General features: G+C 40.8%; 1 protein-coding gene across 6 annotated transcripts in view; it reads right to left on the bottom strand.

Annotated features, from left to right (window-relative positions):
* ip6k1 (inositol hexakisphosphate kinase 1) overlaps positions 1-19,904 on the bottom strand; it is a 43,207-nt gene that overhangs the window by 21,496 nt on the left and 1,807 nt on the right. For 2 of the 6 annotated variants that reach the window (XM_069189403.1, XM_069189404.1), the window contains exon 3: positions 1,884-1,964. The exons of 3 other annotated variants lie outside the window; for them this stretch is intronic. In XM_069189403.1, the coding sequence (XP_069045504.1) occupies positions 1,884-1,964 (81 nt within the window). Of the gene's footprint in view, positions 1-1,883; positions 1,965-8,556; positions 8,943-19,904 lie in introns of those variants that run through there. One more of the 6 variants, XM_069189405.1, reaches the window with a different exon arrangement.

Raw genomic sequence — 19,904 nt, 5'->3', positions numbered from 1 at the left:
CCAATCTCAGCAACCACTGCTGACAACACACAAACGACTCAAAGTGTTCAGTGAAGACACACTCGTGCATCCTAGAGTTTAAAAGCAAAATAACAAACAGGACATAAAAATGCTGCATTGTTTCCTGTTTATTGAAAGTGACCAGTTTAACCACCTTATTTGGACAGCACGTGTGTGCCCTTCTGAGACTACGTGCAGGGTTATGGTTTACAACTGGACCGGGGATGAAAATTCCTGTCATATCAATGGGCACCCATATTCCTGACGAATGTCCCAGGGCCCAGAGCCAGAGCTAATAAAGCAAAATTGGCTGCTCGCCATTCTCCCTAGATTGCCACAGCTCACAGGCCTGATCCATCAGTGCACAGTTACTGGAATTCACTTTGTCCTTCTCGGTGCATTTTAACATAATTACACAGCAATCTGTTCAGCTTTTCTCTTTGATGCCTTTAAACTTACAAAAGCACTACTAATGGTATCAGTCTATCCTTTTGAAACATGCACAAGGGAAGATCTGGCAAATCAACAGTCCACACTTACAAATGTCATTTCTGCAAGTTTTTTATTTTTAAATCCTGCCCTACAAATTCAGACAGACGTTCAGATTTCCTCTTTCTCCGATTAATACTTGGTTAAAAGTATGCTCTCTGTAGAAAAGAAAATCCAACACTTTTTCTTATTAGCGTCTTAGTTGACAATGAACGACGGAAAAGAATTGTCAGCTCTTTTTGTCCTTTTCCACTTTGCAAATCTAGGGTACGGTAATACAGTTCTCCAGGCTGCTGTGCAATCAGGTGGCAGACATTAGAGTACAAGGTCTGCTGTTCTGGAGTTATCTGATAAGTGCTGCAGACCTGCAGAGACTTTCTAGTCAAGTACGAACATCATTTAAAGAAATTAAGACATCCTGGTCAACACACTTCTATTCTAGATTTTGAATGTTATGTTTGATCTGCTGAGACTTCAATACAGTCCGACACATGAGTGATTAGCGCTTTAGAAAAGAAAGGGATTGTTTTCAACTTACTCTAGAAGCCATCGGATAATCGCACGTCTGCAGTGACATAAATGGTGGGTCTGAGGCTTCAGAAGTGATATAAAGCAAAGTTTTCCTTTCTCTTCTTTTGCAGTGATTCCACTCTACATGGACCGGATACTTTCCCTTACAAGCTCGTCAGAGGCAGGGGTACTGGTGTCCATACTAGAAGACGTACAATTGCCAGCTTTTTTTACCAGCAATTTTTTTGTGCAATTGCCAGCTATCAGCAGGAAAAAAAAACCCAGCTGAAGGATGATTTTCCTTCATGTGCCGTGTTTATCACTTGAAAGAAGGCAAAAATGCATGAAGTTCCCTACCCCTTCCCAGAAACTGAATACGTTACGGATGTGTGGTTTTAATTTGAATCAAAACTTGCAGAATTATTAGGCCAGCACAGTGTATTTCTCTGAAATGGATGAGAAGGGCCATAACTAAATTTGAACACTGCAAGGGTCTGACTCAGTTTGCTTCGACAAAAGCATTGCTGGTCAACAGTCCTGTACATATGAATACTCCATTTGCAACTTGAGCATACTAAAGTCCCCTGCTGATTTTGCACAAAAAAAGCAGGCTATTGCTTTGAAAGCAACAGGGTATTTATATTGCAGGGGATTGTGATTGGTTATCAGGTCCTGCTGACATGATAACCTATTAAAAAAAGAGATGGGGGGGGTCTGGTCAGTCAGAACATGTTCTGTTTCAATCTATGGAGGACAATTCAATCTGAACTACCAAAGCACAGCTAAAGTTAGCTTTGAAAAAATAGTGTATAATCAATGGCTGAGAACGATTAACCAGCTTTGTCCTGGGAGAGATTTTGAGCGTCACATTCTACGGAGCTGACCTTCTGGGATGGTGATCCTGATGGATTAGTGCAGGGTTTCCCCCTCTCATTTCCAGAGCTGCATAACCTCATTCCTGGCATCTGTTAACACATTGGGGATGTCTTCATTACAGTGTACAGGGCACGCATGTCACAGCCTCTTGGCTGCTCTGTGCATGGCATATGGATGGAGACTCCACAACCACAGTGTGTTCATTATGAGACTCAAGGGGAACGGAGGGCTGGTTAAGCTTACATCTCCAAAAACAAAATCCTTCCTCCTGCTATTCATCCACACACTCTCCAAGCTGACAGTGAGTCATTAGATCTGTATCTATGTATAACTAGCTAAATTAGTAGGAGAGCAATGGGTGGGAAAAAGAGAGTTAACTAGAGGTAATCACAGCAATCGGATTCTAAAATTGACTTCAGTTATCACTGCAAACTGCTACACAAACATTTCCACTACCCATTAACTGCACCACATCTCAAGCAGCAGTAGTGGTACAATGGCTTTGTCTGGATTGCTACTGAAGTCATGCATGGCTGCTTTAGTGAGTGAAAACCCCAAGCACATACACAATTACAGAGATTGCAGATAAACTACCACACTAATTGTGTTTGTGGTGCACTGATTAGCATACATTTGTTAACTTACAAAAAAAAAGTCATATGTTTAAGGCCACATACCCATATGCATGCAATGCAATACCTTACTGGGAGAGCTAGATCGACTTCTCCATTACACCGTGCCTATTCCAGCCCATTACCGTAGAGTATAAAATGGACGCATCAGACATTCATTTGATATCTCTAAGTCTGCAGCCTGCGATTATTAAATGACAAGTCAGGAAAGATTTCATTGGATTTTTCTGTAGTCACTGAAAGTACTAAAACAATCACCATGCCCAAGGGCTCTCCATGCAGCAACCACCACATTGATCTCACACACACCATAACAATCTAGCATGTCCACATATCTATACTTACAGGACTCTGTGCTTATGCAACAGATGTCTGGCAAAGATGCTGCATCTCATTCGAAAAATGTATGCATCTGGATTGAAGCAAGCACCCTTCCTCCACCTCGATACTGTATCCAATATTCAAACAGGCACAGTGACAATTTGACCATATGTTTTTTCAAATGCAGGCAAAATGTAAGCAAAGGAGCATGTTAATCGAAAGTGTTTTCCAATAAAAAAACATTTACATTAGTGGAAAAGACTTCAGAAATACACAATTGAGATATTTCTGATATAAGACGTGGGTTTAAAAGGGTGATCAGTCCCCGCAATTGGTGGTTCTTAATATTCAGTGTTTCCATGCACACAGACATCCTGAATAACACACTATTTGAACACATGCATTTGCACAGCTGACAACTCAGGAATTTTAACAAGGTGAGGCTTTATTAACGGGAGCAGTTGGAACTCAATCAGTGTAAAATGTACTGTACTCTTCAAGGGTACACAGCGCCTCGCTGATTGCAAAGCACACGGAATTCATCAAAAGGCCACAGATGTATTCACACCGTGAGTAAACAGGAGTGTCTAGCTGTGAAAGGAAAAATTAGGCAGGTCTGAGAGGGTTTGCAACCACAGACCTCAAGATCTTTCCAGCCAGCTTTGAAAATATGACATTTAACAAAAGGCACAGCACAACCTGAACTAACTGTAAGTGTAGAAATCTTTTTAACAAACACCAAAATAGCAAGAAAACTACCAGGTTTAATTTTTGGTCATGGAAATGCCCATACCAGTCACCTGTCTGGCAGCCAGTTAGCAGCTAGCTTATTCTTTTTCAGTTTTAGTTATAAGAATTTTGTTCACTGTTACAGCTACAGTAATACATGTGTACAACACCAAAAGCCTAGGGGGGTTATTTTGCATGTTTTTGTACTGTTTTTGGATTTAAAACTGTGCGGCAGAAAAGTATATCAAATAGGTGGGCTGCTTTCGTTTTTTCATTTACTGCTTTACAGGAGAGCCAGGATCTATTACTCTGTTGCTTTAAAAAAAACACAAAGATGAGGGGGCGGTATTTTCAGCAGAGTACACATCCCACAGTTTCGCACAGGCGAATAGATTTGAAGTCACTAAGAGTTTGTGTAGCTGCAGTGCAAAGAAAGCCCTTATTATAAATCTTACAGCAATATTCCCAAAGTTTCCTGGAAGGACTCATTTGAACTCAAGACCATCTCCTCTTTCTCTGTCAGGTGAAACCGAGACCTCTTCTTACAGATTTGAGCAGAAAATGATATCCAGGAACAGCAAAGACCACAGCAATGTCACACAGTATTGTGCTTTGCTCAACACACTAATTGTAACATTCAACTCATATTACATTAGTGTATAGGGACCTTCATTGTAAAGGGAGTAGTATGCAAACATAAAGTATAAAGAGGCAGCCATCTTCCTAATGGTGAAAGAGATTAAAGAGCAGATCATTCCACATTACAGTATATTAAAAATGGAAAAGGTCCTACTGTTGTATCTCATCGGATGCTCTGAAATGTATCAATTGTCTTCGTAATCATGGTCTTTTAAACAACCAAGGACATACCTTCAGTCCTGAAACACAAAGAATCTTTCAGAAGGTGAGTTCTACGCTCTGAAAACTAGGCAATAAAACAAGCTCAAGATCACCACACCGTCCTGTATTTGCAAGATATGATTTATCACATGAAACAAAGGGTTTCATAACAATGGGGTACAGTATGATAAGGAATAATGGCACAGTTATCTTACATTATTCATCTTTAAGCGACTAAGGAGATCTACCTAGGAACATATTAAGACACGCAAGACCCAGATTTAGTGCAGGTGTGACAGGAACCTCACTGTTAAGTTTCGGTCTGTCCAGGAACAAGCCCTAGGCCCTGCACTTGGTTTTTGTTTTTCAAGGCAGACTGGTACTGTACACTGTGACTTTTTAATGAAAACACCAGGGGCTGAGGCTCCTCTGCAACACCTGGTACACAGAATACAGATTTAAGTCCAAACCTAGATCTTTCGCTTATCACCAAAGTACTCTCCACAGAGGCAAGAGCCCTTACTGCTCTAGCAAGGACTAGTTTTGGAGGGAGCCAAAGACACTGTACTAACCTTATTTTATTATGGAAGAAGGTGGAAGCATGATCAAAGCACAAAACATGACAGAGATGCATTAGAAGACAATAAAAGATTAAGGGATTCCATGCGCTTAACTGACGAGGTTTCTCTTTAGAGAAAGACAAATGGCACTACTAGTCTCTGGTCTTTGTTACAATGACAACATCTGCCTCATACTCACAGCAAGCACTGTGGTTGCCTGCTGCCTAATGATAAACACAGACAGTAAGCGTAAGCAATGTTACACATACCGGACGAAAATGACAAATGGCAAACTCACCAAGATCTGCAATCTTCAGGTGCATCCAGAGTATTGAGCAATTCATTTACAAGTACTGCAAGTTTCACTTAAATGTAATCTCCTATCAAGACACCAGCATAGCACAAAATGTCTCTCATTAGCTCATAACAGTGGAGTTATACGCAAACATTACAAAATGTTCTTATCGTCATCAATAAACCATGAACAGCACCACAGCCAGAGAAGATCAGAAGGGAAAAAAACAGAGGCACTGTATTCGCAGACAGAGAAGGGAGACACTGTTAAAAGATGAATAAGGAATACTCCTTCACACGTAGGATTTTATGGAATTACAATCATACCAGTTCTATTTTTATCTACAATGTCTGTATAGCTTTTCCAGAAACCCTGTCCAATGTGGTATCAAGAATTTTGGAATCCTCAGCTCCACATCTCAAACACAGTCTTTATCACACCTGGAAGCATAGGTTTCCAAAAAAAATGCAAAAATGCAAAGTCAGAGACTGAACTCAGAGAAACTTATCCTATGGCCTAATGAGTAAACTAGTTTTAAAAGCTTTTGTTTTCTTGAGAATTGTAAAAATAAAATGAGTGTGGTAAATGTTACAATCCCTTACAGGATCTTCTCAGTCAGCAGGGTACATTTCACTTAACCAGTCTTTTCAAACCCTCACCTTTTAATAAACTTCTATGCCTTTTTGTTCATCAGAAATAAGCACATCTGTATTTTCTGCATCAGAAGCTGGTGCTTGAAGCTATATAAAAGCTCTCCTCTCTCTGCAGGTCTGCAGACTGTAAAGCACAGCACTGAATTGGGTTTATTTTTAAATCAAGTGGTTGAGAGCACAGGAAGCGAGGTTCCTGTCAGGTAAGATTAAGCCTAAAAAACAAAGCAAAACAATCAGCAGACAGCCCCTGGAAGCAACAGCTACTCATACCTTCTTAATCATACAATAAGCACACATCTTCTTTCCTAAACTACAGGAATTGACATACTATGCATACTATGCATATCATCACAAACCCAACACCTGTACAAAACTTTTAAAACCCACAAATCAGACCCAGTAGTCTGTGCCTTTATCTCTCCGTGCATACTACTACTCAGTGCCTGAAATGACAACAAATGTTCAGATTTGCTAAATCAAATATATTTGTGCCTTGCTATCCTTTCCAAACCAAATTTCAATGCCTTCAGAGTTTAAGGGTGAACCCTAATGAGAACTACTGAAGTTCACATTAATGTGTAGTGCACAGTAATCCATTAGAATGCATACCTAAAGAGCAGCTGCTACTGGTTATTATGGCACTGAAGAAAACCTAAATTGCTTGCATATTTTCTCATGTTATTTTATTGTAATCTGCTCTACCTGAAGAGACTGAAAGGTTCTCTACTGGAAAATCATTTATGAGGAGCGGTAGCAATTACATCATTGCACTTCACACAATTAGTAGTCCTGTCTAGATGAGGTCAAGTTTTTATCAGACAAGGTAACGGCTTGGATTCTTTCCACAGGTTGCCAGTGCAGAGTTCAGAGGGCTGGACAGAAATAGAGCACCAGTGGACTTCTTTAACCAGCACTCGCTGCTGACTCAGAAAAAAACTATCACAAAACAAAAAATTGATCTTTCTTTTTAAACTTTCAGCCTCCTGTCAATACCATGAACATTTGTGGGGAAAAATATATTTTTCACCACTAAAAAATGTATCCAAAAAATATTCGCTCCCAACTAAAATATTTGTTCAGTTTCTGTAGAACTGAACAGTGAGAGAATTGTGTATTACTTTATCACAGGATGTTTTTTGCCAACGATCAGGCGAGAAAGCAGCCTACGACCATACATTCTATTTATTCTATTACAAATAAGATTAATAGAGCTAATAATTAAAATGGAACCCCCGGTCTCTGTAAATGAACTTGTGATACAGTGCGGCTCTTCTGGAATAACACCGGTAAATGCTAATTCAACGCAGAGGTACTGAGAGCAAAATTCAGTGGTTTGAAGTGAAACGCGTTTAGAATGAACAACCAGTGCCATCTCGTACAGCTGTGCGTCAGTAAGCAGAAAGCCGTGCTTGAGTTTTGACCAATTGGCCTATGTAGAAGGTCAAAGAAAGCCATTCAAATTCAAAAAAAATATTTTTTATTTAAAAATGCTAGGCTTGTTGAAAATACAATGAATCAATCCAACTAAAATTGGCTTAATTATAACGTGGAAGATTGTCACATTATCGTGAAAATATCATTAGACATTAGAATTTCTCCCCCCGCCTAGCATCTACAACGTAAAAGAAATAAGCAAACTGTTAGGGTATTTGCTGAAATAAAGATATAAGCCTATTTTTCTGCAACTCTGCCAGTGTAAAACAAAAGCTGTAGCCTTAAAAACACGCCATAACACTAAAGACCTTATTTTGAAAATAAGAAATTAAACCTAATGTCGCAAAAATGTTTAACCATCTCTTCTAAAATGAACATTGTGAAACATTACACCACAACATTTCTGATTGTGTTGTTCTTTCATTAGTTAAGTAGCAGGTGTAACCTCGGTGTGTGGAATAAAAGTTTTATGAATACGGCTCCCAGCTGCTCCTTGAGATAACCATCCTCACTCGGCAGCTTACTGTGTAATAGCCTCTCCTGGATCGCACCGCACAAAGGAGCCACAACAACCAAGCCGATCAACCAGAAAACATGCCCAAAAAACTTGAGACCAATGTAACTATGCAGGGGGTTTTCATAAAATGAAAAAAACAAAATTACGGGTCTAAAACTGCCCTTACCATTACAGCATGGACAGGTCTGTGTTGTGAGGACCTGCAGAGTAAAGGTGATTTAAATCTTCGAGTAATTGTGTATTAAGTCATTTAAGATTTCCGCCCAATAGCAACAAAAAGAAAATCAGCATTTACAATGAGTGAAAACAGTCAATTTAATGAGCAAGCCTCCACTCACAAAGAATTACAAGAAAATCCATTATTTCTCATAAGCCTGCATTTAACAATGATGACAGCTTGAACTAAAGACAGATGAATCATCACATACAATAAAATAAACCTGGAGTGATCATCACCCGGTGGCAAGAAGATTCAGAACACAATTTACAACGGAAAGAAGTCGCGCTTAAAGGATGCAGAACATATATCATTCCAGCACTTTTAAAAGCAATGTGAGGGAAATGTCTGCATGACAGGGGGCAGTTACTAAACCCTTGCAAACACATAAGGTTGTACAAACATCATCACCACCTGCCCTGTGCATTATCTATACTAAAAGCCTCTACTCAGTTGACAGACACAGACAGCAGGAGATAGTACCTTATTGCGCTGTTCAAAAATGCACTGTAGGTCCATCAGGACCCAGAGAGAGAGAAGAAAAGTAAGGGTGAAGGTGGCTGTCCACTCTCAAAGAGATCACTGGTGTACCCCTCGAAGGTCAAGTCACTTACTGAAAAGACACACACGGGGTCCTGATCGCCGTCGTTTTTGCTGGAAAAATATGAACTCCCCAGATGTTATCTATACCTTGACTCCTCCCACCCCCGCCTCACATAGAAAACAGGATTCCCAGAAGTGTTGAGGTGGGGTATTGGGGGATTATTCCAGTCTAATCACCCAAGGCCAAAAAGCCTCCCCTGTGTCAGCTGCCAAACAGATCCGCACGGACCCCCGAGTGTGGCCAAACCGCAAGAGACATAGAGACAACTGAGATAAGGAAAACTGGCCCGCAGGCATGGGAGGCTTAGTTTTGACACAACATTTAAGAGGCAGTGGAAAGAGTGAGAGGGAGACAGGGAGAGAGAGAGGTGACCCCTTTAAGCTGCTTTTCTATGATGACAGTCCATCTTACAAGTAAGCATTGCGGGGAGGGGGGAGATTAGGCTGCGCATCTATTCCAGATACGTTCTCTGATTGCTGGCCTCCAAGCATTATCAAGCTAATTTTAGCTGATGTCTGTCAAGGATTTAGGGGATGGTGGGTGAATTAAGGGTGGTGTCAAAGTGAGCAAGGATGAACAGGCCCTATCACCGCTTGTGGACAACTTAAAAGAAGCTTAATGACCAGGACTTCTGTTGTCATTCACCAAAAAACCTGTTTATAGGCCAATGTCCCTCACAGCAGTCCCCACGAATCCACCTTAAGCAAAGTTGATTTTTTCAAAATCATTTGTTGCCGGTATTTACATACACCACTCTTTGCGATTAAGGAATGCAACCATCACTGTCCTCCGTTTGTATAAACAAGAAAGATAATAAGAGTAATGAGAGATGTATAAACTGGTAGGAGTCCTGCTGCTGATTCATATGCTTCTGTGTAATAAGAGAAAATAATGGTCTTAATTCATTGGGGGGTATTTCTGTATTCCCAACTCATGGCCCAGAGCTCCTGCAGTGATAAATACCACGTGCACTGAACACGCATGGACAGAGCTGAGACCAGGTCACAGTGCACAGCCAAGTCTGTCACATAAACCAGGGCTGGTCGGAAAGCACATCATATTCACTACCACTATATTCCACCCATTATGCAATTCACTTTCCAGATATTGTTGCAACTAAGTATTTTAATCTTGTGTTGTTTATTCTTCAAATGCAGAAGGGAGAGTGCAGTTATCAATGCCCTAAATGGCTGTCGCCCCCGTCTCTTGATTTGTACAGTAAGCACTCTGCAAAGGGACATGAGATAACGAGAGCCTGTGACTAAAAAGGAAAAATATACTACCCGGGTCTGACCACATTTTTTGCAAGAAAACCCATGAGAAGAGATAGCACATCCAGCACTGATGAGACAGGTGGCGATGTTCTCTGGATGAAGATAAAAGATACAATTAAAAAACATGGACAAGAGATGATCCGATAAGACTGTGGATGCAAACGTGCACTCTTAATTCAGCTGAATTACAGCTTCACTATAAAAGATTAATATTAAAGAGCACGTCAAGCAGATGATCGGAGGACTCCTACTATTCACACAGCATCTTGAACCTTTCTCTACCCACAGCCCTCATAGGAGAGTCAGTGTCAGCATTGCCAGGGAGACTCTACTCAAACCCACAGATAAGTGCAGCCTGGCAAGCAGCAAAGCCAGAGACACTGAGGCGAAAGGAGCTCATTGTCAGACAAGCACAGCAATGTGAAAAATGAAAATTGAGATGAATGTAAGAAACAGGCGTGACAGAGATGATACTTGTCCATTCTGAGACACCAAAAAAATGGAGAACCATGTACATCCAAAACTTTAACGTGGAAACATATCCGGCGAAAAAGGGTTCCAATAGACCTCACTGCTGAAACTTTTAGGCTTATTTTAAAATGAAGTATAATCTGGGTTTCCTGTGACAAAACACACATGTGCCAATGCTATAAAATACAGTACACTGTTTTAACTTCACCTGCACAGATGTATATGTACACAACACAATAAATACACACTGCGTCTAGGGGCATATCCAGAGGGGTGGTACAGGGTGCTACCACCCCTAAATATGGCTTTTCTGCCCCAGATGTCACCCCATTTTAGGTGCTACCTAAATCCCACATCGTCTTAAATTTACCAAAAAAGAAAACGTAAATGTAGGAAACATTTGCAGCGCATCTTAATTGGTTTTTAAGAGTGTAAAAGTAGCCTTAACAGTCAATGGTCGGTGTCGGCAAAGATGCATGAGATTATTGTAGATCACTCCAATGCAACTAACAAAGCCGCATGAGATCTGGGTTTTGTTGGAGCACAGTTCCGCCTTGCTGACAGGGTATAAGAAGGGTTACCAGAGTAACTGGGAATAGTGCTTCACCTATAGTACATCTTATTTTAGAATGCAAATAATATCATTTAAAAATGCCTACCCTCTTCCACCTCAAATATAAAATATAAAATCTTACACCACTGACCAAGATCTGCCTGAAGGTCAAAATGGCAACAACAGCTTCTGAAAGACATTTATGTCTAGTTGTTGTTTATAGTTATTAGTGGCACCACATTTACTCGCCTCTTTTAATTTTTTTTCAGGAATATTTTTTTTTAAAGTGGTGCATACGGCTCTTTACCATTTTCAACCATTTACTGATTTTCTCGTTAGTACTGAATTGCTTCTGCTCTTAATTTCGTTTTTCATTGAGACACATCTTTATGAGGTGGTGATGAAGTACAATAAACGCTTGCCAATTTCTGTATCCAAAGCCCTTATTTCGCATTTTGGAGCTCTGCTCGTGACACACAACAAAATGCAATTCTGAGTCTTACAGGAATGGCAGTCACTGTGTCCCACATTGAGCTATGCTCACTTTGTCAGTATTAACTGTTTTCTACATCGTTAGTAAATTTCTGCTACACATCCACAATGAGGGAAGAATTTCCAATATTTCTGTCTGGGTGCCTTTGAAATTATTAGAGACTATGAAATACGACTCACTCTGAAACACTAATTCTAACACTTCAATGTGATGGCAGATATTGAGACAGAAACTGCAGGACATGCAGGTAAACAGACATTCCTCATGTTTCCCCTCTTCTGCCACCTCCCTCAGAAAGCAGCCTCACACTGTATGCTACAGCATTGTGTCAGAATGAGTCTTCTGAAAAAACAACATGTTTTGGTAAAGGAAAAAGGAAAAGCTTTAAAAAGGCCTGTGCGCCTGAACTGGCAAAGTATTCCTGCATCTCCTTGAGAATGCCTGTCAATGAGAGAAAGCACAGCCCCGGAAATCTGGCGAGTAACTCATGCTAAAAATCACACTGGGCTCAGACAAGAAGAGAAGAAACTTCTAGTACATCTCCTCTGGCCGGTTTCCAATACAGGAAGGCCACAACAGGCATTTAAAGATTTAGGTTTAAAACGCAAATAATAAGCCTTGTTATTGATTTAAGACACCACCCATTAAGAACTAATGTTTTTAGCACAGTGAAGTTTACCTGTGATGACAGACAAAATTAAATGATTTATTTTTGGACTTTTAACAAAAGACGTCATTGTACAACCGCCCACAACTAAACCAGAGTAAGCAAATATCATGCTTGACTAAATCCCACGCATATAATATACGTAGTGATGTAAATAAGCATTAAGAGGATCCTTCTGTTATCTCCATTCCATTCAAGGAGTGCAGCTGGCTCACAACGCTAGCTATCCTGCACCGAACATCATCATTTCAAGTCCTAGCAATGACTGGTTTGCAGTTTTGGCAATATAACTGTGAGAAATGTAAAACTGGGGAAACAGTTTTCATACAGCTCCTCCCACTGCAGTATTCCAGTGAGGCCTGGAGATCATTCAGGAGATCAGCTTGGGATTGGTTAAGGGAATACTGTAAAACTGTATATAATCCTCACTCAGCGAAGCCAGGATAAACTTAAGGACCACCCTAAAAATTATACTGGAAGCTAAATGAATATAGTGCAACAGCAAAAAAAAAAATCTCTTTATCCATATATCAATTCTTGCTTTTCTTGATGCATTTTATTTTAGTAGAAAAAAACCTGTTAAGCAAAGAATGAACCACAAATCACAGGTGGCAGGTCCAGATAGATAGTTTAGTACCAAGTTAAACATATCCAAAACACTGCCAACAAACCACTTTATAAAGACATACCACTATTATTAATGTGGTACTTGAGTTCATCCACTCTTTTCTCACTTACTGGTTTGTTCAAAATCTTTTGTACAGTACATTCTGTTAATTCTCCAGCATTGTTTCGGTTCAGAGCCCCACTTGTCAAGAAATACAATTGGTCAAACAAACATTACTTCTGTTAATGTGCCTTCAAGGCAGAAATAAAGGAAATTAGAAAAAACCCTGTTAAATGTCTTGCACTGTTTCTTGCCTATTTTGGTACATAAAAATGCGATCTACCAAAAACAGAGAAAAAGAAAGACCCGCCTGACAAAAAAGCAACTTGTGCACAAAGAAGGAAGAAATCGTCACAAACAAAGGCACAAAATAACAGCGAAGAAGACAACCTGTACAGATAAGGTAGTGTTTGTAGCACGGCTCAATAACTGCTTGTATTTCAGTGCCCCTGTACCTGCAATGTCCAGTATCAAGTTTGCACCCAAGGTGATGAAGTACTGATGTTAGCTTGCCATTTTTGGTCTTCCTACTGCAATAAAAAACCCAAAATATTTTTTCAAAGTGACAGTATAACAAAGCAATGTGCAAGTCCACTGTGCATGCAGTAGCAGGACAACACAGCAAAATGAGCTTTCAGGGCTAAATTTAAAACACTTGGGTGGGTGGTGGTCAAGCCAGTGTTGAATCCTGTCAGAGGAATGAGAGCACCACCTCTTGTGGCACGCTCCTACAAAACACTGAGGTCTCATACCGTGTGCCTGGCTGCATTCTGACTCTGGATACCAGAGCCCAAAGGCGCTGGCACACATTGGGTGGAGCCGGAGGCAGAGAGAGAGCTGCTCCTGGGAAGGAGCCATGCTCAACAGGTGACAGGTGATAACTGATGAACAGAGAGGCCGAGCCAATCTGCGGGGACAAGAGGGCGAGGCGCCGACACAAGCAAAGGAGAGACATGAATTCTTTGGAAATTAGTCAGGTCGGCAGGGAGACATGACCTCACAGCACAGGCAGGCAGCTAATAGGCTGGTCTCTCTAGCATACACTACTGCCCTTCCTTATATTTCAATGTCTTTGTCTATACCATATGTGGGGTCCTAGCACACCTCGGCAACTGAAAGGAAGGCAATACTCATATGCACCTCAATTGTGCCCCATAATGGACTATTAAAGCACTATTAAAGCATTTCGCCAAACCAAATCTATCAGGGTGTCACCTCAGTGGTGCAAAACTGAAACAGGAGTGTGGAACCTATGCAATTTTATTTTTAAAGAAAGTCACATTCCAGCTCAACAACAAATTTGTTATGTATAGAAGCTGACCATTTCAGCTGAAAAATGGCTCGGTAAAACTTTAAAGTGAGAGGGTGGAGGTTAAGAAATCCACACTTACTTCTTTAACATAAAAACCTAATATCACTGTATCACTGGCTTCTGAGAGGCCCTTACTGTATTTGTGCCTGTAATTCATCATATTTAGGAATCTTCAGAGCAGCACAATGGAACAGGGGTCAGTGCTACTACCTCTGTGATCCACACCCTGAGGGGCGATTCTGGACTGAGGCACATGTCCATCTGGAGTGTGCACATTGCCGCAAACCCAACTAGAACCCTACACTCCCAGGATGAATCCCAGCTGTCCAGGAAAGGCATCTTTGTTTTGTTTTTGTTTTTAATAAAAAGTCCCTTGACAAACAATATAACTAAGTTGTAAGGGATTACATTTTTCTCCCATGATCTCCTCCTTCCTTGCAGATGACAACAGTCTTCCACCCTGGACCCATAAAGAACACACACCTCTCTGTGGCTATATGGCTATCTTCTCCAGAAGCCAATTAACCTATCAGTATGATTTTGAACTGTGGGAGGACACCAGAGCACCCAGAGGAAACCCCCAAGAACACATGTTGGAGATACAAACTCCACGTCGTTCACATCCCAGGACTGGTATTGAACCCAGGACGCCAGCGCTGTGAGGTGGCAATGCCAACTGTGCACCAGTGCCATCCAGAACATAGCATTAAAAAATGGTAAGAATACTGAAAGCAACAATCTAAGCCAACTACCTCTGTCCCCCTACCCACAGAGGAATGTTTCAGTTTAGGCCCAGCATGCACTTTCATTTCTCATCATTCTTGAAGTACCTCCAGATGAAGACTATCTTCACTTCCAAGAAATCCAAAGGACTTCCTGGTACCAAGGAGTTAACTAGGCCAGAACGACTTCCCTTCTTAGCAGTAATGCCAGCCAATCAAATCCACTTCTACAGCATTGGCAAATCCAGTGACGAAGGAAAGATATTTTTCTCCAGAACAGTAAAGTTGAGGAGACTCGTCTCTAGGGCACAGCCTCACCTGAAAACACGCTGCTCCCCGAGAACACTGAGCCAGCTTCAGAGTGTCAGAGAGTCCCAGTAGGAACCGTCTCTGAGGAGTCAAGTAAGATCTAGGAATAAAACTAAAATGGATGATCTGATATTCAGGGCTTTGGGAACAACTGCGAAAGATTTAAAACAGGATATGCTGCGTTCTAAAAATGGACGGGTAAAAAAAAAAAACCTAAACTCTTAAAATTAAAGACTGAAAGCTCTGAGGAAAAAAACTGCAAGCCTGCAACATTTAGTTAGAAAACAACATGTGTTTTCAATAATAATATCACCTTAAAAATAAACAAAATTCTTCACATGTTTTGCTGGGAAACAGCTGTATAACCAATAACAACTGCAAATACATATCTGGAACTAGTAAGTTTGGAACCAGGAACAAAGCTTGCTCCCCAATGGCAATCTTAACAGGTTTTAAATTTTACAGGGATTAAACAAGGGCCTAGATAGAATCCTAATGCCATTTGACCCATAAAATGCAAATTGTAAACCCTGTACTTGATAGGGGTGTTTTGGTTTTCACAGGGCAGATGGAGGTACCTGGCTTCCAACAAAATGAAACCCACCAAGTATTGAGTGCACAACTTGTGCGGAGGGGGTTGCCTTAATTTTAAAGTCGGTTGACTTAAATGGCAAAAAATTGCTAGTTAAAGTAGCATCAGCTCAAGATCACCATCAGATCTATGGGATGGAATGGGATGGAATGAAAACCAGCAGGGGTGTGGGTCTCTGGGACCAGGATTGGAAACCACTGCGCTAAACGTATGACAGGACGAGAGTCAGCCCACATCAGTGTGCATCTGTACTTTCTGAGTCAACCTAGAGCCATGTCTGATGGCTGCACCTTTATAAAGGTCAGTTAGTACACAATAAACAGACAGTGTAAACAGGAGGCAGGATACTGTGTGTATTCCCTCGGTGGCCTTTTACAGTTTAATTGAATTAGAGAAAGGTTTACGGAGATTACCTATACATGTTTCATCATCAAGGAGAACCGCGTGTGTGGTAAGGACATCATCGCATGCCTATGGAAGCTTAAATTTTTAACAGCTGGTATTAAGACAGCCTCTGATATTACACCTGTTCATGGATCAACAATAAAGCTCTGTGCACAAGACTAATTCATCCTCTAAAACTCCAGTAGGCCACAGCTCAGGGTACAGTTGTTGGCTTAGTCAGGGTGCTGCTGTTGTTCCCACATCTAGTCTTACTGACTCCCTGCAAACTAGTCACCCATCTTTGAAAATATTACTTCTCCTACCATGACCGAAACAAATTACTTATCATGGTTCTAACCACAGTGAATTTGCATCTGTTTAAATATGCTCAAATTCACATGTTCAGAAAGAATGGGGATATGCACCAACTGAAAAACAGGAGCAGACCTATATGAGAGTCTTCCTTCTTCTCAAGACAAAAACTCCTGCTGTATTGCACTCATGAAGCATTATATGTTGTAAGAACCCCCAAAAATACACCACTGAGAATTGGCCTTCTTAAGGTTCAGAGAATTCAGCTGAAAACTGGGTCAAAGCTACTTTCAGTTTTATTCTTTTAAGAAGCACAAGATGTTAAACATGCCATGTTGCGGGGGATGGACACCCAGGCTCTGTTAATCTGTTAAGGCAAAATAAAGATTAAAAAAAGCAACCAGGCATAGGCTAAATCTTAAAGGGGTACAGTACAACAATGATGGGAAAATGTTCCAAAGACAAAACCACAGGCGTATTTATGGCACATGGCAGCCGACATTCAAAAATTACTTTCTGCACAAACTAATCAGACTGCAAATGTGACCGATGAAAAAGTGCACAATGTAAATCCCCTGGAAAGTGTATGCACGTAGGATACGATAAGTTTAAATCACTTTATTGGCCAGATACAATTTCTTGTACGAGGAATTTGTCTTTTTGCATACCCCAACTTGCTCTCTGTGAGACACACAGACAGCGAGAGAGGCTTGGGGTCAGAGTGCAGGGTCAGCCATTTATATGATGCATCCTATAGCAGTTTGGGTTAAGGGCCTTGCTCAGGGGCCCAACGGAGTAGGATTCCTCTGCAGGCCGCAGGACACGAACCGGCAACCTTCCAGCCACAGGCGCAGATCTTTAGCCACAGGCTGGTTTGTAAATTCACATCCTATAAAACCGACACTTTTTAGAGTAAAAAAAACACACAGAGGGAGTGTACTGGGGGATATAATCTCGTATATCTATTATAAATAATAAGAATGGGACAACTTGACTTTCATGAGTTCATGAGCATGCAATTTGTTATGGCACCTACTTTCTTACAGGTAATTGTCTTTTTTTTTGGTTGAAAATCTTGAACTGTATTTCTCATTCAGTTTCAAATTTGGACTAAGCAAAGCCCCAAACAACAGTCTGAACTGAAAACAAATAACAGCTGTCAATGTAGCGTGGCAGCAAGCGTTTTATGAATAAGTCCCAGGGTGAGGACAGCCCTCTTCCATCAGTATGCACAAGATCAGAGACGGGCCGACAGACAGCTCCTCACACATCCTCCTCACCAGCACATGTGCAAGACGATCAGGCATCCTCTGGCTCTGTGGAGATACAGGCCTGGGTGCCGGGCCATCAGCCTCTTTGCTCCACCTGGATCACACTTTAGGAACTACTGTAACATGATCTGTTTACTCTTGCTGAAAATAAAGCATATGTTCCACAAACAAAAAATGATAAAAGGATGAACACAGGACCGCGAGCGAGGACTCTGTGGAGAATGAAGAAAATCCTGCCATGCTAGCTAACTGCAATTATTTTTTCTGGGACTTTGCTGAATGGGAGCCTGGCAGTCTGCTTTATGTATCCTGCATGCCTGGTTGAAGTCTCAATCTAGAATTGAAAAGGGCTTTTTCTTTGCTTTATTTATATAACTTTTTATTTGCTTTAAAATGATACTTAGTGTATTTCATATTAAGGGACAAGAGACATGAAAGTCGAAAGAATTTTTGCAGTTGGTAGAGTCCATGAAAATAAGACCTATTTGTTTTCACCAGCTGCTAGTAACAGTTGCATTCGTCAAGAACTCGCACCTACCCAGTAACACAGTGGAAGCCATAACAATTACAGCTGCCCTGCTAAATTTCAAAGGGTCTACACAGAAAATGAGTATTCTCAGTGTAGAACCGATCTGCTGCTTGGTTTGTTGTGTGTGTGTGTGTGGGGGGGGTAAAATTAGATGATCAGTCTTCATAAAGTCAAATGTCTGCGCTACCCAGAATAAGGGATGAAAAAAGTATGGAGGTTCATTTAACACATAGTGCTGCTGTTATCGCACAACCTAGCCTTATTTAACGCTTTGTTTCCTTTATTTAACACTGTCACTGAGCTGCTGGGTTGTCACCTGTGCAGCCACCTCCCTCAGGCTTTGTCAGGGGTCTGATCAAAGGACAGAGGTGTGATCTGACAAGCCTGATCCCCCAGAAAAAGACAGTGCTCCCAAAAGCACAGTTCTACTAAAGTCTACACAGTTACTAAATAGCTCACACGAACCATCTGAACAAAGTTCATCTGCACTGAAGATGGCCATAAAGGATCACACCAGGGATGAAGAACAGCCACCCGCTAACCACTTGCTTTAAAATGATGAATGGGAGAGGGAGCGATCAAGCCCGTCTCTAAAGCCTCAGAGAACATGTGCTTCCTGCATACAATACATGCAGAATTGTTTCAGGTTAAACACCTTTTCATTTACTTTGGGAAAACAAAAATGGGCTGCAGTTTTAGAGTATTTCTATGGATTAGAGAAACTGAAAGCAAACAAGCCCCAGCTTTTGCTGCTGCTAAACCTGATTTGCATTGTCAGGTTTGATACCTTCATCACTTGTACTCCAGCACTGAACATACCAGCGTGAAGAAAAGATGCTGTTTTAATTCCACGCCCTCACATGAGGAGAGATCCTGAAAAAAACAACCAGAGATGCAGGACAGCACCTGGGGTAGAAATATACCACCAAGCATCTTTTTATTTGGAAAAGACCAACTACAAACCGTACCACTCAGAAGACAGTACACAGTGGTTATAAGGCTAAAAAAGATTCAATATCATCAGTTTATAGTGCAGCTTTTAACTCTGAGTCAGGGATTTTCTTTTACAGCAAGGTTAGTGTGACTATAGCTTTGTGGTAAGCTTCTCTACCTGTCTGTGTGTCTCAGAGCAAGTTAGGGTATGTGAAAAGACAGATTCCTAATACATGAAATTGTATATGGCAAAATAAAGTGATCTTATCTTATCAATTTTCTGCTGGATTTGCACAGAATCTATGACTAGGGATTCCAGTGGGTGAAAGCAACCCCCCTTAACTGTTTTATTACATACCTTTCCAAAAAAGCAGAGAGTTACAAGAATAAACCCAAAAACAGAAGAAATTTACCTAGAAGGCAGAGCAGTCCAAAGGTCTCTTTAAGTTATTTCTCAAACATCAGCTTACCAGAATCAATAAGACTTTCAAATCACATATATTTCACAACAGTCCACAAATGCATCTATCAAAAATTTATTAATGACCAGAAGTCACATTTGGCGTGAAATGTGAGGCTTACATAAAACATAGATGTACAGTCCACCCTTGAGCGCTGACAATAAAATGAATTGATCATAGTAAGTAATGGAGTTTAAAATTGTACACTCCATAAGCTGTCTGAAATGTTTTTTGCCCCATCTAATTGTCAGAATATTTTTTGAGTTCTAAACGTGAT

The sequence above is a fragment of the Lepisosteus oculatus genome, chromosome 4, assembly GCF_040954835.1.
Source record: "Lepisosteus oculatus isolate fLepOcu1 chromosome 4, fLepOcu1.hap2, whole genome shotgun sequence".
NCBI lineage: Eukaryota > Metazoa > Chordata > Actinopteri > Semionotiformes > Lepisosteidae > Lepisosteus > Lepisosteus oculatus.
Note: the sequence above shows the minus strand (reverse complement) of the source record. Positions and strands in the feature narration are given on the sequence as shown.